Source organism: Furipterus horrens, unplaced genomic scaffold, assembly GCF_987537825.1.
Source record: "Furipterus horrens unplaced genomic scaffold, mFurHor1.1.pri manual_scaffold_13, whole genome shotgun sequence".
Taxonomy (NCBI): domain Eukaryota; kingdom Metazoa; phylum Chordata; class Mammalia; order Chiroptera; family Furipteridae; genus Furipterus; species Furipterus horrens.
In genome coordinates, this window is record NW_028327183.1 from 18,158,899 (window position 1) to 18,176,377 (window position 17,479).

Here is a 17,479-nt window from a genome sequence, read left to right on the forward strand (position 1 = left end):
AAAAAAATGTTTTTATTGTGGTAAAGCACACATAACATCAACGTACTTTTAATATACAAAACAATGTCTTCAATTCTGAAAAATTCTCTGATGTCACTTCTGAAAACACTGCTCATATGACATTCCTTTACTCTATTTAGAGCCTCAAACAATCCTTCATGTTTTTAAACTGCTCTTGAGTATATTTCCTTTTGTCTCTCTGGTGTATTCTGGCTCAATTCTTTATTACTACATTTCAGTTCATCAATTTTCCCTTCAACAATATTCATAAATCCTAAATTTTTAAAAATATTTATCTATTTTTAGAGAGAGGGGAAGGGAGGGAGAAACAGGTAGAGAAACCTTGATATGTGAGAGATATGTTGATCTGCTGCCTCCACACACCCCCAACTGGGGGCCTGGCCTGCAACCCAGGCAGGTGCCCTGACCAGGAATCAAACCGGCGACCTTTCAGTTCACAGGTTGGCACCCAACCCACTGAGCCACACCAGCCAGGGCCCTAAGTTTTTTGTTTTAATGACCATATTTTACAGTTTCAAGATTTCTAATTTATTTTAGTTCTGTTTTCTCGTAATTTTGTATTTTCCTGAAGTGAATATTATTTTTACTTGTATCTTTGGGCAAGCTGAAATATTTATTTTAAACTCTGTCAAACTATCCCATAAAATTAATTTCTCCTGGGCTGAATTATTGACTATGTTGGATGCCTTTTTCAGCATTAGAATTTTTTATGTGACGAGGAATTTTAAGTTGTATATTCGTTTTCAGTGGTTTTATTGTTAAATCTTAATATCCATCTACACACTCATCTCTGACTAGTAGTTTTTTTTAAATATTCTATTTATTTATTTATCATGTCATGTGAAAGCATCTTCATGGAGGTTTTGGGTAGAGGCAGAGTTCTTACAATGCCACTTGTTGCCAGGCAAACCACATCTTAGTCCTGGGCACTTTCAGAATGAAATCTCATGTCTTTCCTCCTGTCATTTATCTTTTTAGACACCTGTTTTCCTCCATGATTGTAGAAAAATTCACCCAGGATTATCTGTGGCTCTCAATTGCAACTCGACATCCCTGGAACCAGTTTACCAGAGTCCAACGGCTCACTTGCTGCATGACCCTTCTGTTTTGCAACATGGTCATCAATGTGATGTTCTGGAGGATAAATGGCCCCACTGCCCAGAGAGATGAGCAAGGTGTGGATGAGCCCTGCTGTGTGTTGTTTGTGGCATGTGGTCCTTTTCCTGTGCTCCACTCTCCTTACTTTCAGATTAGAAACAATCATATTGCGCCTTCATTTTCCTTGGCTGCCCTGACATTAGAATACTCTCACAACCTTTCTTACTGTCCTCATTCATTAATAAATGAAAGCCTTAGGAACACATCAGAGAGTCAGCTAGCTGGAGGGAAGGACCCACCAAAGATCAACACAACCACAACCAAACCCAAGTATAACCAGACAGCCCAAATAAACAGCATAAAGGGTGTCCCAAGAGCATCAAGTTCAGGAGGTCAAGGAGACTGCCCCACTGAATCCCACAGGTCTCCTACCACAGGTCATGCCACAAAGATAAGGAGTCAAAGCAGATCAATCTACAAAGCAGAAACAAATGAGTCACAAAAAAATGGGGAGACAAAGAAACAACCTCCCATGGAAAGGAAAGGAGGACTCCCCAGAAAGAGTGCTAAGCAAACTATCAGACTTGGAATTCAAAATGATGATTATAGGGAAGCTCAATGAGCTCAGCGAGCTGAAAGAAAACTACAGAGAACTCCAGGGAAACTACAAGGAACTTAATGAGAACTACACCAGCATTAAAAATGATATAGAGTCCTGGCCAGGTAGCTCAATTGGTTAGAGCATTGTCCTTATATACCAATATTGCAGGTTTGGTCCCCAGTCAGGACACATACAAGAATCAACCAATGAATGCATAAGTAAGTGGAACACAAGTGTTTCTCTCTCTTTCTCTCTGTCTCTTTGTCTCCCTCTCCCTCTAAAATAAATAAATAAATAAATAGAAACAATAAGAGCCAGGAGGAAATGAAGAATACAATTTCTGAATTGAGGAATACAATAGAAGGAATCAAAAGCAGGCTAGATAAAGCAGATCAGATCAGTGAACTGGAGGACAACATAGAAAAAAAGTTCCCAGACAGCACAACAAAATGAAAAAAGACTGAAAAAGAATGAAGAGGTTTTAAGAGAGCTGCAGGACAACAGGAAATGTAATACTATCTGTATCATAGGAACACATCAGGATCTTTACTGCCATGATCATTTTCTATCCTTAGATAATCATAGTTAAATTGCTAAATAAATACTTAAGCCTGGAAGAGGAATGACTTTCTGATTACTTCAGTTGTTGAGGAGGAGGTTGATGTAATGCTTTTCTTTCAGTTGGTCCCTTTGCTGTGACCTGGTCCGAACTGCTTGTCAGCATCCAAACTGCTGCCATCCTTTTCCCGATCAACCTTATAATTGGGCAGCTCTTCCCATTGATTCAACCGCAGGAACTTCTGCCTCTCTTTCCTCCCATCCAGGCCTCCTGCCTCTCAGATGCTTCTTTGGAGCCTCTCTCTGTCTCAGAGGTAGTTGAGGTAAGCCTGGTATGAAATTTTAGAGGTAAGTCCCCTGCTTCCTCGCCTCATGCTGTAGAAAAGACTAGGGAAGTGGGTCTTCTGGAAGGCTGTCAGGTCTTATTAACCTTGCTAGATTTCCTGACTTCCGGTCCCCTGACCTGTGGCCCATCATGCCTCTAATTTTCCTCCTGACTACAAGGTATTCTGAGGATTCATGTGTGTGCAGAATGCACATCTCTGGAGTTGTAGCTTTTGATGTTTGGTCAAACGGTCTCTTTTCTTTCATTCCCAAGTCTCTCATAACACTAGTTTTGAAACTACTGGGAGGGACTTCTTTTTGTTTTAGAAAATTAGAGACAAAATGAAAATTGAGGTTCTTCACACTAAGAATATGCTCCTCTGAGTAAAGATGTCGCCTTATTACCATCTATTATTGCCACCATTCCTGAGTTACTTTAAAACATACTGACTTCTCACCTTGGTTCTACAAGCAGGAATTGAAGGAAACTGTGGGATTTCTGCTCAGGAGAAAGACGTACCTACACTCAGAGTGTGAGCACTCCTCCTTGAGTTCTTGCAGCGTGAGCCAGCTGGTGACACTGCTGTCCAGCCTCGTTTATTCTCACTTAGAGGGTCAGGGCCACCGCCAGCAGGCAGCACCCTCCTGGGCACATGGTAGGTTCAGTAGGTCTTAGTAGCTAATCTTTCCTCTGCCTCCCACCCTTTCTTACTCATTCTTACCTGTCAGCATAACCAACAGGCAGGGTACAACCTTCTGCTTATTTTAATTTCCTTGAGCTTTTACTAGAGAGCTGATACTTTGATAACCTCTGATGGCTTTTGAGATGATATATCTGGTAATACAAAGTGAAGAATTAATGAAAAATCCACAAAAATGTTTTCTGTATGAGACCCCATATGTCATCTGCTTTGTCGGAGACTATTGAAACTTGTCATTCTTTTTCTTCTATGGAATGGTGGGATTATGCAATTTATGGATTCTCAGATGTAGTTTGGCCTCCTGGGCACTTACCTCATTTAGGTCACATGACTGCAATTCTGGTGAAAATGCTCAATCAGGTTTTAGAAGTCTCTAGATCAAAGCATAGAATTATACAAGTTACTAGAAACTTACCAGTGTGCTCAGAGAAGACAATAATGTTGTGCATGCTGGGTCTAGTCTCCATTGACTGAGAAATGTAACCTCATTATTAATTAATGAATTGCTTATCTCTACGAGTTATTACTGGTTATAGAAATCTTCCACTTAATAAGTGCCGACCTGGAATACATTTGCAGCGGTTCCCGAAAGCCACCATCATTTCTGCTGCTACCTGCTCAGGGTGCTGCAGAGGCTGCAATCTCACTTAAGCGCGTTGGGTCCCGCGCAGGCTGACCAGCCTTGTGACTTCCCAGAGGCAGCCAACCGCCTGCAAACACTCCAGGAACTCTTGGAAACACACACGCTTCTCCCAGAGCAAGGGCCACCCAGGTAATGCGCGACAGCCGGCTTTCCTTACCCCCATCGGCTTCTCCACCCCTCAGCTGTTGGTGATGAGATTATCCAACTTCTCTTCAGGGAGGCTACGGGCTTCCCCATCCTGAGCCCAGAAGAAGGGAGGAAGTCCGCCCATAAGGGCCTCCCCAGATGGTTGACTTATGTCTGCTGGCTCCTTCTGGGGGTCACTAGCTTGGCCGCAGCCTTTTTTACAGCACTTTATAGCCTGGAACTGAACAAGGAGCAAGCCACCAGCTGGGTTATTTCAATGATTTTATCGGTGCTTCAAAATGTCTTCATCATCCAGCCAGTCAAGGTATGTGAACGAAGGATGCCACCAGTGTGCGAGGAATTATAGTTGCAGGGGGCGTGGGACACTGAGATCAATGGGTATTGATCCCAGGTGCTTAATGGTTCTGACAATTTCACCAAAAAAAAAGAAAGCCGCCACCCACCCCCCCGCCCCGCAAAAAAAAAAAAAAAAAAAAAAGGAAGCGTGGAATCTGTACGGAATGTGTGTGAAGTAGTCTCGGAAAAACTAACAAGAACTGATAGGCTAGTAGAAGTATAGCAGGAAAAGACTGGGGAGTTAAGGGGGACAAGGAAAAAAATCAATGAGAACAAACTACTTTGGAAAAAAAAGCAACGTAAAGCTTACTTTTTAAAAACTTTTAATTAAAGAAAATGTCAAACCCACACAAAAGTGTAGGAAATCATATATTAAATCCTAAAATTGTATTACCTAGTTTCGACAATTACCAATTTACGGCCAATCTTGTTTTATCTATTTTGAGAAAAAACACCAGACTTTATATTTAATTCATAAATATTTGTATATTTCTAAAAGATAAGGATGCGTATTTAAAGACCTAAATATAAAACCATTATCACATCTGAATAAATTAGCAATAATTTCTTAATATCCACAAAATATGAATGTACTTAATACTAGTAAACTATACACTTTTAAAAAAGGTTTAGATGGCAAGTTATTTGTTGTGTATTTTACCAAGGTTTTAAAAAAAAAAATCCAATGTTCAGATTTTTCCAGTTGCCTCATAAACGTTTATTTTACAGTGGTTTTGTTCAAATCAGCTTCCAAATAAGGTCCATGTGTTGCTATGGGCTGCTATTTCTCTTAAGTATTTTTAATACTTAATCTACAGGTTCCCCCCTCCTTTTTTCTCTCCCTCTCTAATTCTTGCCATTTTTCTCACATTGTATTTGTTGAAGAAACCTAGTTGTGTGCCCTGTAGAGTTTCCAATATTCTAGATTTTGGTGGCAGGATTGCCTCTGCTTTACAAACTCTGAAAAATGGGCCTGAGCTCCCCCAAGCAAACCTGGGAGCTTTTAAAACTCCTGAAGCCCAGGCCTCCCTCCACAGCAATTACATTGTAATTTCTAGAGCTGGGCTTCAGGGCCCAATATGCTGCAGCTTCCCAGGTGACTCCAATTACAGCCATGAGTGAGGCCCACTGATCACGGGAGAGGAGCTGAGACCGGAGCAAGTAGATCTTAATTTTTAAAAAACTGCTGGTGGAGACAGACTGAAAACTAACAGGAGCTCTTAGAGAGATTCAGTTACAGCAGCTTATCGAATAATGTGTTGTGTGATGTTGTTTTGTCATAACATTGATGAGGGGGAAAAACTGATTCATGTCTGGGGCTGTTGTCTGTGGGAGGTTTTTTTTTTCTAAGGATATTTTATTATGTTGTTACAGTAGTCCCAATTTTTTTTCCTTTGCTTCCCTCTGCCCAGTATCCCCTTCCCTCCAACAATCCCACCCCCCTTAGTTCATGTCCATGGTCCTGCATATAAGTTCTTTGGCTTCACCCTTTCCTATATTATTCTTAACACCCCCCTCTCTATTTTGTACCAACCAATTATGTTTCTTAATCCCTGCACCATTTCCCCATTTCTGTTCCTTCCCCCTCCCAGCTGATAACCCTACAAGTGATCCCCATACCCATGACTCTGTTCCTATTCTGGTTTGCTTAGTTGGATTTTGTTTTTATTTTTTAGATTCAGTTGTTGATAGTTGTTGAGTTTGTTGTCATTTTAATGTTCATAGTTTTGATCTTCTTTTCTTAAGTAAGTCCCTTTGACATTTCATATAATAATAGCTTGGCGGTAATGAACTCCTTTAGCTTTACCTTGTCTGGGAAGCACTTTATCTGTTCTTCCATTCTAAATGATAGCTGTGCTGGATAGAGTAATCTTGGTGGTAAGTCCTTGCATTTCATCACCTTGAATACTTCTTGCCAGCCCCTCTTGCGTGACTATCTTATAGGCAAGACTTTGCAGGTAACTCTCTGCTTTTCTCTTGCTGCTTTTAAGATTCTCTCTTTATCTTTCGCCTTTGGCATTTTAATTATGATGTGTCTTGGTGTGGTCCTTTTTGGGTCTAGCTTGTTTGGGACTCTCTATGCTTTCTGGACTTGTATGTCTATTTCCTTCACCAAATTTGGGGAGTTTTCCTTCATTATTTTCTCACATAAGCTTTCAATTTCTTGCTCTTCCTCTTCTTCTGGCTCCCCTATGGTTCGGATGTTGGCACATTTAGAGTTGTCCCAGAGGTTCCTAAGCCTCTCCTTGTTTTTTCAATTCTTGTTTCCTCATTCTGTACTCGTTTTTTTCTTCCTTATGTTCCAAATCATTGAATTCAACCCTGGTTTCCTTCCCTTCACCATTGGTTTTGTGTGGATTTTCCTTAGTTTCATTTAGCATAGCCTTCACTTCTTCCCTTATGCATTTGTCGTACTTAAACATATTTGTCAAGCCTGTGAGCATCTTTATCACCAGTGTTTTGAACTCTGTGTCTGTTAGGTTGGCTATCTCCTCGTCACTTATTTCTCCCACTGGAACTTTGATCCATTCCCTCTTTTGGGCCATGCTTCTCTATCTCCTCATCTTGACAGGCTCCTGTTTTTGTTTGCCTCTGTGTCTTAGGTAGAGCTGTCATACCTGTTAATGTTGTAAGGGGAGGAGCCTTAGGGATTCATCAATACAGAGCGACCCGTTTCACCAAGTTGTGGTGCTGTATGTGGGGGAGGGGTCTGAGAGGGAACAATGCCACTTGCTCAGCATTCGTACCTTTTCCAGGCACTTCTCCCACTTCTGTATGGAACTGGCGCCACTCTAGCTGTTGCCCTGGCTGTCTTGTCATTCCCAGAGTGCATGGGTCTTGGATGTTCTAGGACTGTGGGGTCCCTTTAAACAAGTGGACTCTGCTGAGAGGCTGGCAGTTTCTTCCTCCGCCCCAACCCCCGCTGGTTTGTACAGTCAGAAGCAGTGAGGCTTGATTTTCCCCGGTGCTGGAACTGTGAGCTGCGCAGTCTGGTTTGGTGCTGGGAGCACTCCCCAGGTGTCCCTCCCTATTTTAAAATGTGTAACTGAGCTTTTCGCCAGCCTGACGCTGAGGCCACTGCCACCGCTGCTGCTGCTGCTCACACCGCCACCACACCGCATCCTCTTCTACCTGGCTCCGCCCCTCTTACCTGTCTGGATGAGTATTTCTTCTTTATATCTTTGTTTGTTGGACTTCCATGCAGCTCGATTTTCTGGAACTCCTGGTTGTCTCCAGTTTTGAGGTAGTTGTATTCCTTTTTAGTTGTGGAGGGAGACAGCATGTCTGACTAGGCCTCCATCTTGGCCGGAAGTCTGTCTGTGGGAGTTTGCCCACTCTCCCCACATCTGTGTGGAGTTTTTCCAGGAGCTCTAGTTTCCCTCACACCCAAAGATATGCACATTGTCCCAGGCTGAGTGAGTGTGGTGTGGGAGCAAGTGTGCCCTGTGATGGACAGCCGTCCTGTCCACGGTGGGTCCCACCTTGTGCCTCAGCTGCCAGGAGACACTTCAGCCACCCGACCTGAACTGAAATAAGTGGATTGGAAAATAACTGTTTTACTTGTTTTATTAATATTTCTTGAATGTATGTAGAGCTCTCACTTAGTGTTTAATTTTAGAAGTAGTTGGGGGGGTCTTTATTTAGAAGGCTTGTGATGTTTTTGTGACCAAAAATGTTTTGTGCCATAGGAAGGAACGTAACTCCTGTTTCTATCAATTAGCCTGTGGTAAAATAAAATTTGGTTTTGTTAGGTCATCTTGCTTAAAGTCATGGTTTCCGAGAGCCTAAGGACGATGTTAAGTGAGCACGTACTGTACACATCAGACACATGCACAAAGACTTTTGGGAAGTGAAAGTGTGCTTTAGAAATTACAAAGTTCAGAAGTTGAGTTGAAGATGTCATTATTGATGACCGGGAAGGTTAAATAAACCAAAATAATACAAAACATACACCATATGTAAAAAATATTGAAATCATAAAGCAATAGAGATCTAGGCAGTAGACCCAGGTAACTAGCGTGCAGTTGATAGGAGTGATAATAGTTAAACAATTGAAATTTCTTTACACTGTTGCAAAGAAACATTGAATTTATCTGTTGAAAGGCTTTAAGTAGTTCCAGGCCTAATTAATTTAAAAACACACACTGAAATGGAGGCTAGCAGGTCTGGGATGGAGCCGCAGACTCCTCATTCCAGGCAGCTCCCAGGTGCTGCTGGCCCACGGGTCACAGTTTGAGTAGCATCATCCTGAATAACAAATCTAGTTTCTTTGAAAATTTAGTCTCATAAAAAATATTAATGGGGAGGACTATTTTAGATCTTTTGAATAAATGAGACATTTTTATGTCCATTAATATGGACAGGCTATTATACTAGGAAGTTATTGATAATTTCCTGAAGTGTGGTAATGGTGTAAGAATGTCCTCATTTTTAGGTGGTACGTGATTGAATACAGCCAGTCCTGGCTTTGCAGTGTTTCAATGTGCATGAATTTCAGTTACCACTGTTTAGTGAAATAACAGTTTCCCAGCAATACTGTTCAAACCTCAGTTACATGGTATGTTAACTGTGAGTGATTCCACCAAGCACACGCTGCTGCTAACTCTTCAGTGGAGAACTCGCTTGGACCCATGGCTAGGTGTACTTTCTACTACTACCCTTCCTAGTCCAGTCCACCAGAGGGTGACTTAAGTCTGCAGAGCAGACACACCCAAAATTGCTGCCACAAACCCATGAAACTCCAAAGGTAGAAGTGGAAAGGACCTCAAACCCTCCTCTAGACCTCAGGCCTGGCCCACTTTGCCCATCCCTGGGAAACCCAGGCAGAGCAGAATGGAGTCACCTGCAGGCAGGCCAACCCAGGAGAATCATTTGCACAGATTCTTACCAGGGCTATCAGGTGGGGTAAGGGGTGCAGTATTAAGGCCCTTGTCTTTTATTTTCCTGAAGACGGGAGCTTTTTCCTCCCCTCACCCCATGAAAATGTGGGTGGGAAATACTTAAGTTCATTCTCAATTCTCAGATTCCATTTCTTCTTTAGCAACACTGGGATTTCATCCTTAGAACTTTTGAAAGTGTGGCTTCTCCAGTCTGGCTCAGCACTGGTCGTCCAAAGACAGGTGTTACTGAACAACTTGTGCAAACCATCACAAAGCATTGAATAGTTGAAGCTTTCATAGTCAAGCTGATTAAGGACTACAGGCAAAAATATAAATATTAGCTTTATTCTGACACTTGGGACACTCCCAAGTCCCTCTGATTATGCAAAAATAATTATGAAGTTATTCAATTCTGTTTTCAAAAAATATGGCCAAATAATTTAATTGAAATTTACTAATGCCTTCATTTTACATAATGACGTGAGCCTTCTTGGAGCCTGTAACATCTGCTCATTAGTTTCTCCATGATTTTCTCGTATAGGTGATCTTCCTCTCAATGTTTCTGTCCCTGATTCTGAACAGGATGCCCTGCCTTAACAAGGATAAGGAACAGCAAACGAAGAGGATCTTGGCACTCTCAGGTAGCTCTAACTACTAATATCTAATCTGGTGAAGAACAAATTATATCAGAACAGTGGGATTCTAGTCACCTCACTCAAACAGATTTATCCTTTGGAGGATCTTGTCTAATCAGCTAGTTTCTCCTCCTTCTCTGAGGCCAAGCAGTACTCAGTATGAATTCCTCCCTCGATGAGGTCACCCTCTCACCAACTTCCAGACCTCCTCCCGCACCTCTTCCTCACTCCTGAGCTCCACATGCTGTTTCCCACCACTCACCACCTGCATCTGAACACGTTTCAAATTAAACAGCCCTCAAACAGAAGTAGTTGTGGACCCCACAAATCCACTTTACTATATTTCCTCATCTCAGTTAAGAGCATGGCCATTCTCTAAAAATATCAGAGTAATCCTGAATTCCCCTCTGATTCCTCACATTCAGTCACCAAGCCGAATGGAGTCCACCCTGTAGCTACTGGAGCTACTCATCCCATGGATGAGCCTCACAGGCACAGTGGTGGGCAGGAGAATTAATACAACATTGTAATAATCCAAAAACAATGCATGGCTTCTCTAGAGGATTTTTTGTAATGAAGAAATGCATGGAAATGATAAATGCAAAATTGAGAGGATTTACGTCTCTGAAGGAAAGAAGTGATGCCGTCACAGAGGTGCACCATAGACTTTATGTTGACAGTCACTGGTTTTTTAGGGTGGAAGAGGCACCCCATTCCTTCAGGAATTAATAAGCTAACTACAGACGGCCTTTATAGTCCTCATTTCATTTCTCCATACCCTTGAATGGCTGTTCCCTCTGCCTAAAATGACTTATTTTTTTCTTGTCCTCATCCTTGTCCATCTGAAGAGTTCTAGCTAATACTTCAAAACAAATATCAAATGTCACTTCCTCTGTGATACCTTCTCTGACTCCCTCAGTGAGATCTAGTCTCTCATTCTTCAGTGATTCCCTCAGCACTTGGTACATACACGCTACCAAGTTTTATATTATATTCTAATTCGTTCCCTCTCTCCTCCCTCTCCCCCACCCACCCACCCTCCCCACTTCTCCTTCCTCTCTCTCTCCCTCCTCTTCCTGGATCCCAGCGTACCCCAAATTTTAAAAACCACCAAAGGCGTGACACCTCAGTTATGTGTTGGCATGGGCTGATTAGTCATTAACCCCTTGAGATGTCATTTAAGGGGAAAGAGTGGGCTATTTTACGTTAAGTAAAATGCAGATGCTATTTGCAACTCATATATAGAAACCCCCATGACTGGTGGGTCTGGGGCAAGAAGAGGGTTAGGTTTATGGAAGGGTTGCTGATTTCTCTGGGCTTTGTAGTTAACTGGTTCTAGGTTGCGATGCTTCTGTTGATTAAAAATGTTTGACTTTATTGATTGTACTTACCACCTTATATGTGCTATGCAGTATCAACCATAATATGTTGTGGATATTTATGTGATAAAGTTAAATGTATGTCTGAGAAGAAGTTATGTATTACACAATATGTACAGATTAATGTGCATGCTTATATGCATGGGGTAAATAATGTATAATTATATATAATGTGTACTATATATTATTTATGTATTATATATGTGGCATATAGTTTAATGCACAAAGTATATATACTGATGGGTGAATTTGTTAAATATTTCAATATTGGCATAATACATAGATTAACTTCATATAGGGTGTTTCACGGAGTAGTTTAAATAGAATTTCAGCTTTGGGTGCTGGCATTGGAGCTTGAGTTTCTTCCTTGAGTCTTTAGGGGATTTGTTACTTCCCCTTCTCTGGTCTAAAACACTAGGGTCCTAAATATACTACAAAAACTCTTCACATTAAGAGGTCATTTTCTATAATGCCTGTGAGGGGCATTAGTAAAAGATAAAGTATCGAACAGTTGGCCAGTGATGATAAATGGGTGTTCAATGGGTTATCCCCCAATTCATGTTAGTGTTGGTAAGTCTGCTACTATTAGTCAGAATAGGCATTGGCTGCGGGGTAGGAACACTATGCTGTTGTTTTTGCTGTAAATAGGAAATATACCGGCTTGATGTGTGGGAAAATGCTTAGGGGGTTGGCTGGGTTGTAGTGATCTGAGTGAGTCTCCTAGGAGGTGAGGTGAAAAGAGAGCTGATGTTAATAATGTTAAAATTAGGAGTAAAAGTCCTAGGATGCCTTCAGTTGTGCAGTATGGGTGGAATGGAATTTATTTCGTCTGTGTTGGATGGGATTCCTGTTGGATTATTGGATCCTGTTTTGTGAAGCAATAGATGTACAATTACTAGAACTGAGAGAATTAAAAGGATGAAGTTGAAGGCAAAGAACTGGGTGACGGTGACTTTATCAACTGAGAAACCTCCTCAGATTCACTCGGCAAGGCTGTGCTGAATGTGAGAGATTGTCGGAAGATTTGTTGCCCCTCGAAAAGGTACTTGACCTCATGGTAGTACATAACCTATAAATGCTGTCACAGTAAATAGTAAAATGGTTCTGATGTTTCAGAGCTCTGTAAATGTGGAAGGTTTGTAGTGTACAACCCGTCCCGTGTGTAGAAATAGACAAATGAAGAATATGAATGCTCTGTTGGCACGCAGGTATCAGGTAACGTAGCTGTTTACATCCGGCAGGTATGGTTTATGGAAAAGAAAGCAGTGAAGCAAGAAAAGTCCTGTTAGGATTTGCAGGGCTAGGCAGTGCCTAGAAGGGATTTGAAGTTTCATCATTCAGAATGAGTTGTTGATCATTTAAATTAGTGGGTGAGATTTTTGGATTTGGTCATTACTGTTTTTGTAGTTGAAATACAGCAATGGACCCTGGCTGGGTAGCTCCATTGGTTAGAACGGTGGTTCTCAACCTTCCTAATGCCGCGACCCTTTAATACAGTTCCTCATGTTGTGGTGACCCCCAACCATAACTAAAGCATAGTGATTAGTCACAAAAACAATATGTAATTATATATGTGTTTTCCGATGGTCTTAGGCGACCCCTGTGAAAGGGTCATTCGACCCCTAAAGGGGTCACTACCCACAGGTTGAGAACCGCTGGGTTAGAGTATTGTCCTGATCTGCCAAGGTTGTGGGTTCAGTCCCTGGTCAGGGCACATACAAGAGCCAACCAATGAATGCCTAAAGAAGTGGAACCACAAATCTGTTTTCCTCTCCCTCTCCCTTAAAATCAATAGATACATTTTTAAAAATTAAGAACTACAATGATGGCTTTTCATGTCATTGGTCATGGATAGACTCCATGTAAGAATAATCATGGCAGATTTATTTGAAGTACTATTTTCGTGGTTAGTTTTGTAGAGTTTTCTTCAAAACCCTTGCCAATTTATGGGGGACTTGAGTTGATTGGGCCTGGAGGGGTTGGTTGTGGGATTGTGATGAATTTTGATGAGTCTTTTTTTAGGCTTGATAGTATTTTTAATTTATTTGGGGGGAATGTTGTTAGTCTGTGGTTATACAACAGCTATGGCTACTGAACAATATCCTGAGGTGTGAGTTTCTAATAAAACTGTCCTGGCAGAATTTCTCTCTGAGTTAGTTATAGAAGTTATATTAACTTTATGTGTACTAAAAAATGAGGTGGTATTTAAGTTTAATGGGCTAGAGGATTGGGCTATTTATGATACTGCAGATTCTGGGTGTTTCAGTAAGGAAACTATGTGAGTATTGCTGCTTTGTCTATTTACACTACTAGTGGTGGTTACTAGTTGATCCGTGCTTATTGGAGTCACTGTTATTATAGAAATTACTCATGGAAACTAAGTATAATCAAGCTTAGGGTCACTGTAATGAGAAAACAGCAGCTCAATTTGACTAGGCCTTTTTGGTTGGATGCTAGGATAGAAGCTTTTATTTGGAATTGGGAGATTAATTTTGGTAAATCATTTTCTAGTCAGATTAGGTTGAGCAAAAGTGATGCCGATTTTTGGCTTGCTGCTAAGTTCATTAATGGTGAGAGGTGGTATACGATGGTTGGAAAATATTCAAGAAGTTTAGAGAATTTGAATAGGTTTGAAGGATAATTAAATTTTATTATTAAATTTTATTTTTGGAGTATGCGATGAGTGACTTAAGTTTGTCTGACATAGGCAGAACTGGTTATAATTGTGTCTCATAAGGATAGTATGAAGAAGGAGTATACTCTAATGTTTGTTAGGAGGGGTAGCATTATTGTGACTCGTAGCAAGCATACCATAGCTGCCTGGTGTAGGTAATACAGCTGCAAGAACCATAGAGCCAGCAATGGGGATTTCTCTGTGTGCTTTTGGTGGTCATAAATGTAGGCCATAATAGCATTTTCAGTATAAATGCTGTTATGCATGCTAGTCATAGAAAAATAGTAGATCAGAAAGTAGGCAGAGGTTGAATTCAGTATTGGACTAGTAGGAATTTAAAGAGCGTATAAGGTTTTGAATATAGAGTAGTGCATTGAGGAGCAGAAGTGATCCCACTAGTGTGTGAAACAGGAAGTGAAGTCCTGCATTTAGTGGCTCTGTTTGACTGCCTCAGCCAGTGGTGATAATTAGCGTAGGCACTAGTGTTGCTTCAAATATATGTAAAATAGGATTAGCTCTGTGGTGGTAAATGTTACTACAGTTAGTAACATCGGCATGTCCTGGAACTGTCAGAAATACAGAATCTTAAGCTTCACCCTAGAGTTTTCATTTAACAAAATTGCCAGGTGATTCCTATACACATTAAAGTTTGAGAAACACCTCTAGATCATGCTCCCAACATGTGCTCACTAATTGGAACTGTTTGTTTCTAGTCCAACGTAAGTAGAAAAATGGAGAGTAGGCAATTTAGAAACCTCTATAGTAATTGAACAGACTTAACTTTAGGCCTGACTCTAATTTTAGAGGCCTGTTGTTCTGTAGCCCTCTATTCTATTTCATTTTCCTACTCATTCATTTTTATTGTACCTTATAAAAATATCAGTTCCTGGTGGATGAAAAAAAAATTTTAAGAAGTCCTTCATGATAGTTTGAGAATCTCTGCTTAGCTTCTTTTCTTTCTTTTTTTTTTCCAACATTTAACAGGAAGTACTCATTCGTAGTAGACTCTCGACAAATGTTGGATAACTGCTTGATGAAATATAATATTTTTTGGCCTACATTTGAATTTTGTACAGCAAAATGTTCTTCATCCTTACCTGGTTCAAGAGACAAGAGGAACCCCATCTACGTAGCCCCAGCTTTGAACAGTCCAGTTATGCGCCCAGAAGGAACCTTGAAAGAGAAGAAACTCTTCAAGCTGACAGGAGATATTTTGGGTATGGAGAGGAAATGGTGGCATGTGGTTACTGCAGCAGTGCCCAGCAAGGGGGGTAGGGGAGTGAGAATAAAATGGAAAACAGGGACAGGGAAAGGCATAATACATTCATCTTGAAAAATTCTGGATTCTAGTAAACAAGGTGGTACATAAATGGAAAGACTCCTGGAGTCTGGAGGTCCGTGTGCTTGAGTAAGTCACTTTCTCTACCTACAGAAATGCACAGTAACTGTTCAACACGGCTAGTGTTGGCGTTATTGGGTTCCCTGAACCAAAGAAGACAAATTGTTTTTACCATACCGTTACTTCTTGTGAACACAGATAGAGGGGGAGGGGAGCAAGAGGGAGGGAGGAGAGGTTTGGCAGGGGGATTAGTTTTAAGAAGTAAAATACAAAAATTTTGCATGGGATTTTATGTATCCTAAGTAAAATTTCTAATTAATGTCAGAAAAATTCTGGGAAGAAATATATAGGTATATATTGATTGTCACCAATAGCCAAATGTTTTGGCTTATGTTTGCAATTATTGGGTTGAACCATATGAAATTGCCAATTTCTCCCTATTTTTGGCCAGTTGAAGTCTATTATAGACTTAGAAAATATGAAGAAATAGTTGTAGAGATCTTTTTAAGCTAAAGGCTCAACTGTGATTTTCTTTCTGCTCTACGATAGTACAAGTCCTCTTCCTTGTCCTATTGATGACTGCGGTCAACTCCACACAGAACTCCAGCAGATTTTACCTCCATCAAGCTCTCCGGAGGAGCTTTTCTCACTGTTTCTCAGAGATCACACTTCTGAAGCATTTCTACCCCTGGGCCACTCACATACTCCTTCCTAACCTATATGGGGATTACAGAGGTAAGAACACAGGCCTCAACCCAGCCGTGCAAATGTGGGGGGGGGGCAATTAGTTTTCCAAGCACCCCTACCATGACATGTTAGAACACCAGCGAAAGGTCAGCTGGCTTTTTCTTCATGGCTGCACCCCGAGCAGTCCACTCCCCGGACCTCAGCTAAGCAGGTGCAGGTTTATGTCTCTTCCGTCAAGGGTGATCAGGCTCACTGGTGAGAATTTCCTCACAGCATGAAAAGTAACAGGAGTGATCCCTGGGACTGGTTGCCTCTTCATGAAGGTGGGGACTACATGTCACTGATAAGGTTGTTCAGTGAGCACAGAACCAGCAAGATCTCCACACCAGATGATATTTGATATATGGCCTCATGTGCAGTCTTTCCCAAATCTGTGACGCGTCTGTGGAACTTTTGTGGTTATCCAGTTCAGTTGCACAAATATGTATTGAACACTTAGTATGCTGGGAACTGTCCCAGGAACTAATGATAAAAAGATGAATCTAATATGGTCTGTATCTTCAAAGAACTTCACCATCAAGAGGATTTGGTATGCTGTGCCTGGGGCAGTGTTGGAGAAATGCTAAAAATTTCTTTCCTGCCCTGGCTGTTGTGGCTCCACTGGTTGAAGCATCGTCCCATAACTGAAAGGTTGCTAGTTTGCTTCTGAGGTTGCGGCCGGAGCCTCGGGTGGGGTGAGTGCAGGAGGCAGCCAGTCAGTGATTCTCGCATCAGTGTCTGTCTGTCTCTCTTCCCTCACCTTCCTCTCTCTCTTGAATGAGAATTTTAAAAAAACTTTAAAAAACTACTTCCCTAAGGAATGAGTATTTTTCACCAGTTACCAACACTATGTCATTTTATTACTTCATATCTTGTTCAGTAAACTGTATTCTGGAAATTGGTGCATTCATTTATCTCAGGATTGGTGGCTTCCTGTTGGAATTTGGAACATCTCTTAGGTTCCTGAAAAAAATCTAAAAGACATGTTCATCTCAGCAAACATGTATAGTCTTTACTTAACGGTGTACTAGGTCCATTTAGGAGTTTTTACAGATAGCAAGTCCTGTCCATTGCATGTTGATTCTTTCTAGTTCTGTTTTAGGTGGTGACAGTTCTAGGTTCAGGCACATTCTATTCCCAGTCAGCTACTCTTTGCTGAATAAAATACTGACTAAAAAGTATTGGGTTGGCCAAATAGTCTGTTTTTTCCATAAAATAAAAGATACATTTTTCATTTTCACCAATAACTTTATTGGTTTGGATATTTTGAGTATGTTGGCCATCTCTTGTGTGGTATAACGTTGACTGTTCTCGAGACTGTCTCGATTTGATCGCAGTCAACTTCAACTGGTCTATCACGGGTCCAGCACGAAACTTCGCAAACCACTTTGACCATTGGATCAGTCACAGCACCTTC

At 41.1% G+C, this 17,479-nt stretch overlaps 1 protein-coding gene across 1 annotated transcript in view; it reads left to right on the forward strand.

Moving 5' to 3' along the window:
• The window catches only part of PKD1L3 (polycystin 1 like 3, transient receptor potential channel interacting), a 60,059-nt gene that overhangs the window by 27,552 nt on the left and 15,028 nt on the right, over nt 1-17,479 (forward strand). Inside the window, 10 exon segments of the mRNA XM_090259017.1 lie at nt 1,000-1,196; nt 2,402-2,601; nt 3,078-3,258; nt 3,883-4,075; nt 4,163-4,397; nt 9,851-9,950; nt 15,074-15,214; nt 15,886-16,096; nt 16,098-16,107; nt 16,109-16,132. Of these exon segments, the coding sequence (XP_090115143.1) occupies nt 1,000-1,196; nt 2,402-2,601; nt 3,078-3,258; nt 3,883-4,075; nt 4,163-4,397; nt 9,851-9,950; nt 15,074-15,214; nt 15,886-16,096; nt 16,098-16,107; nt 16,109-16,132 (1,492 nt within the window).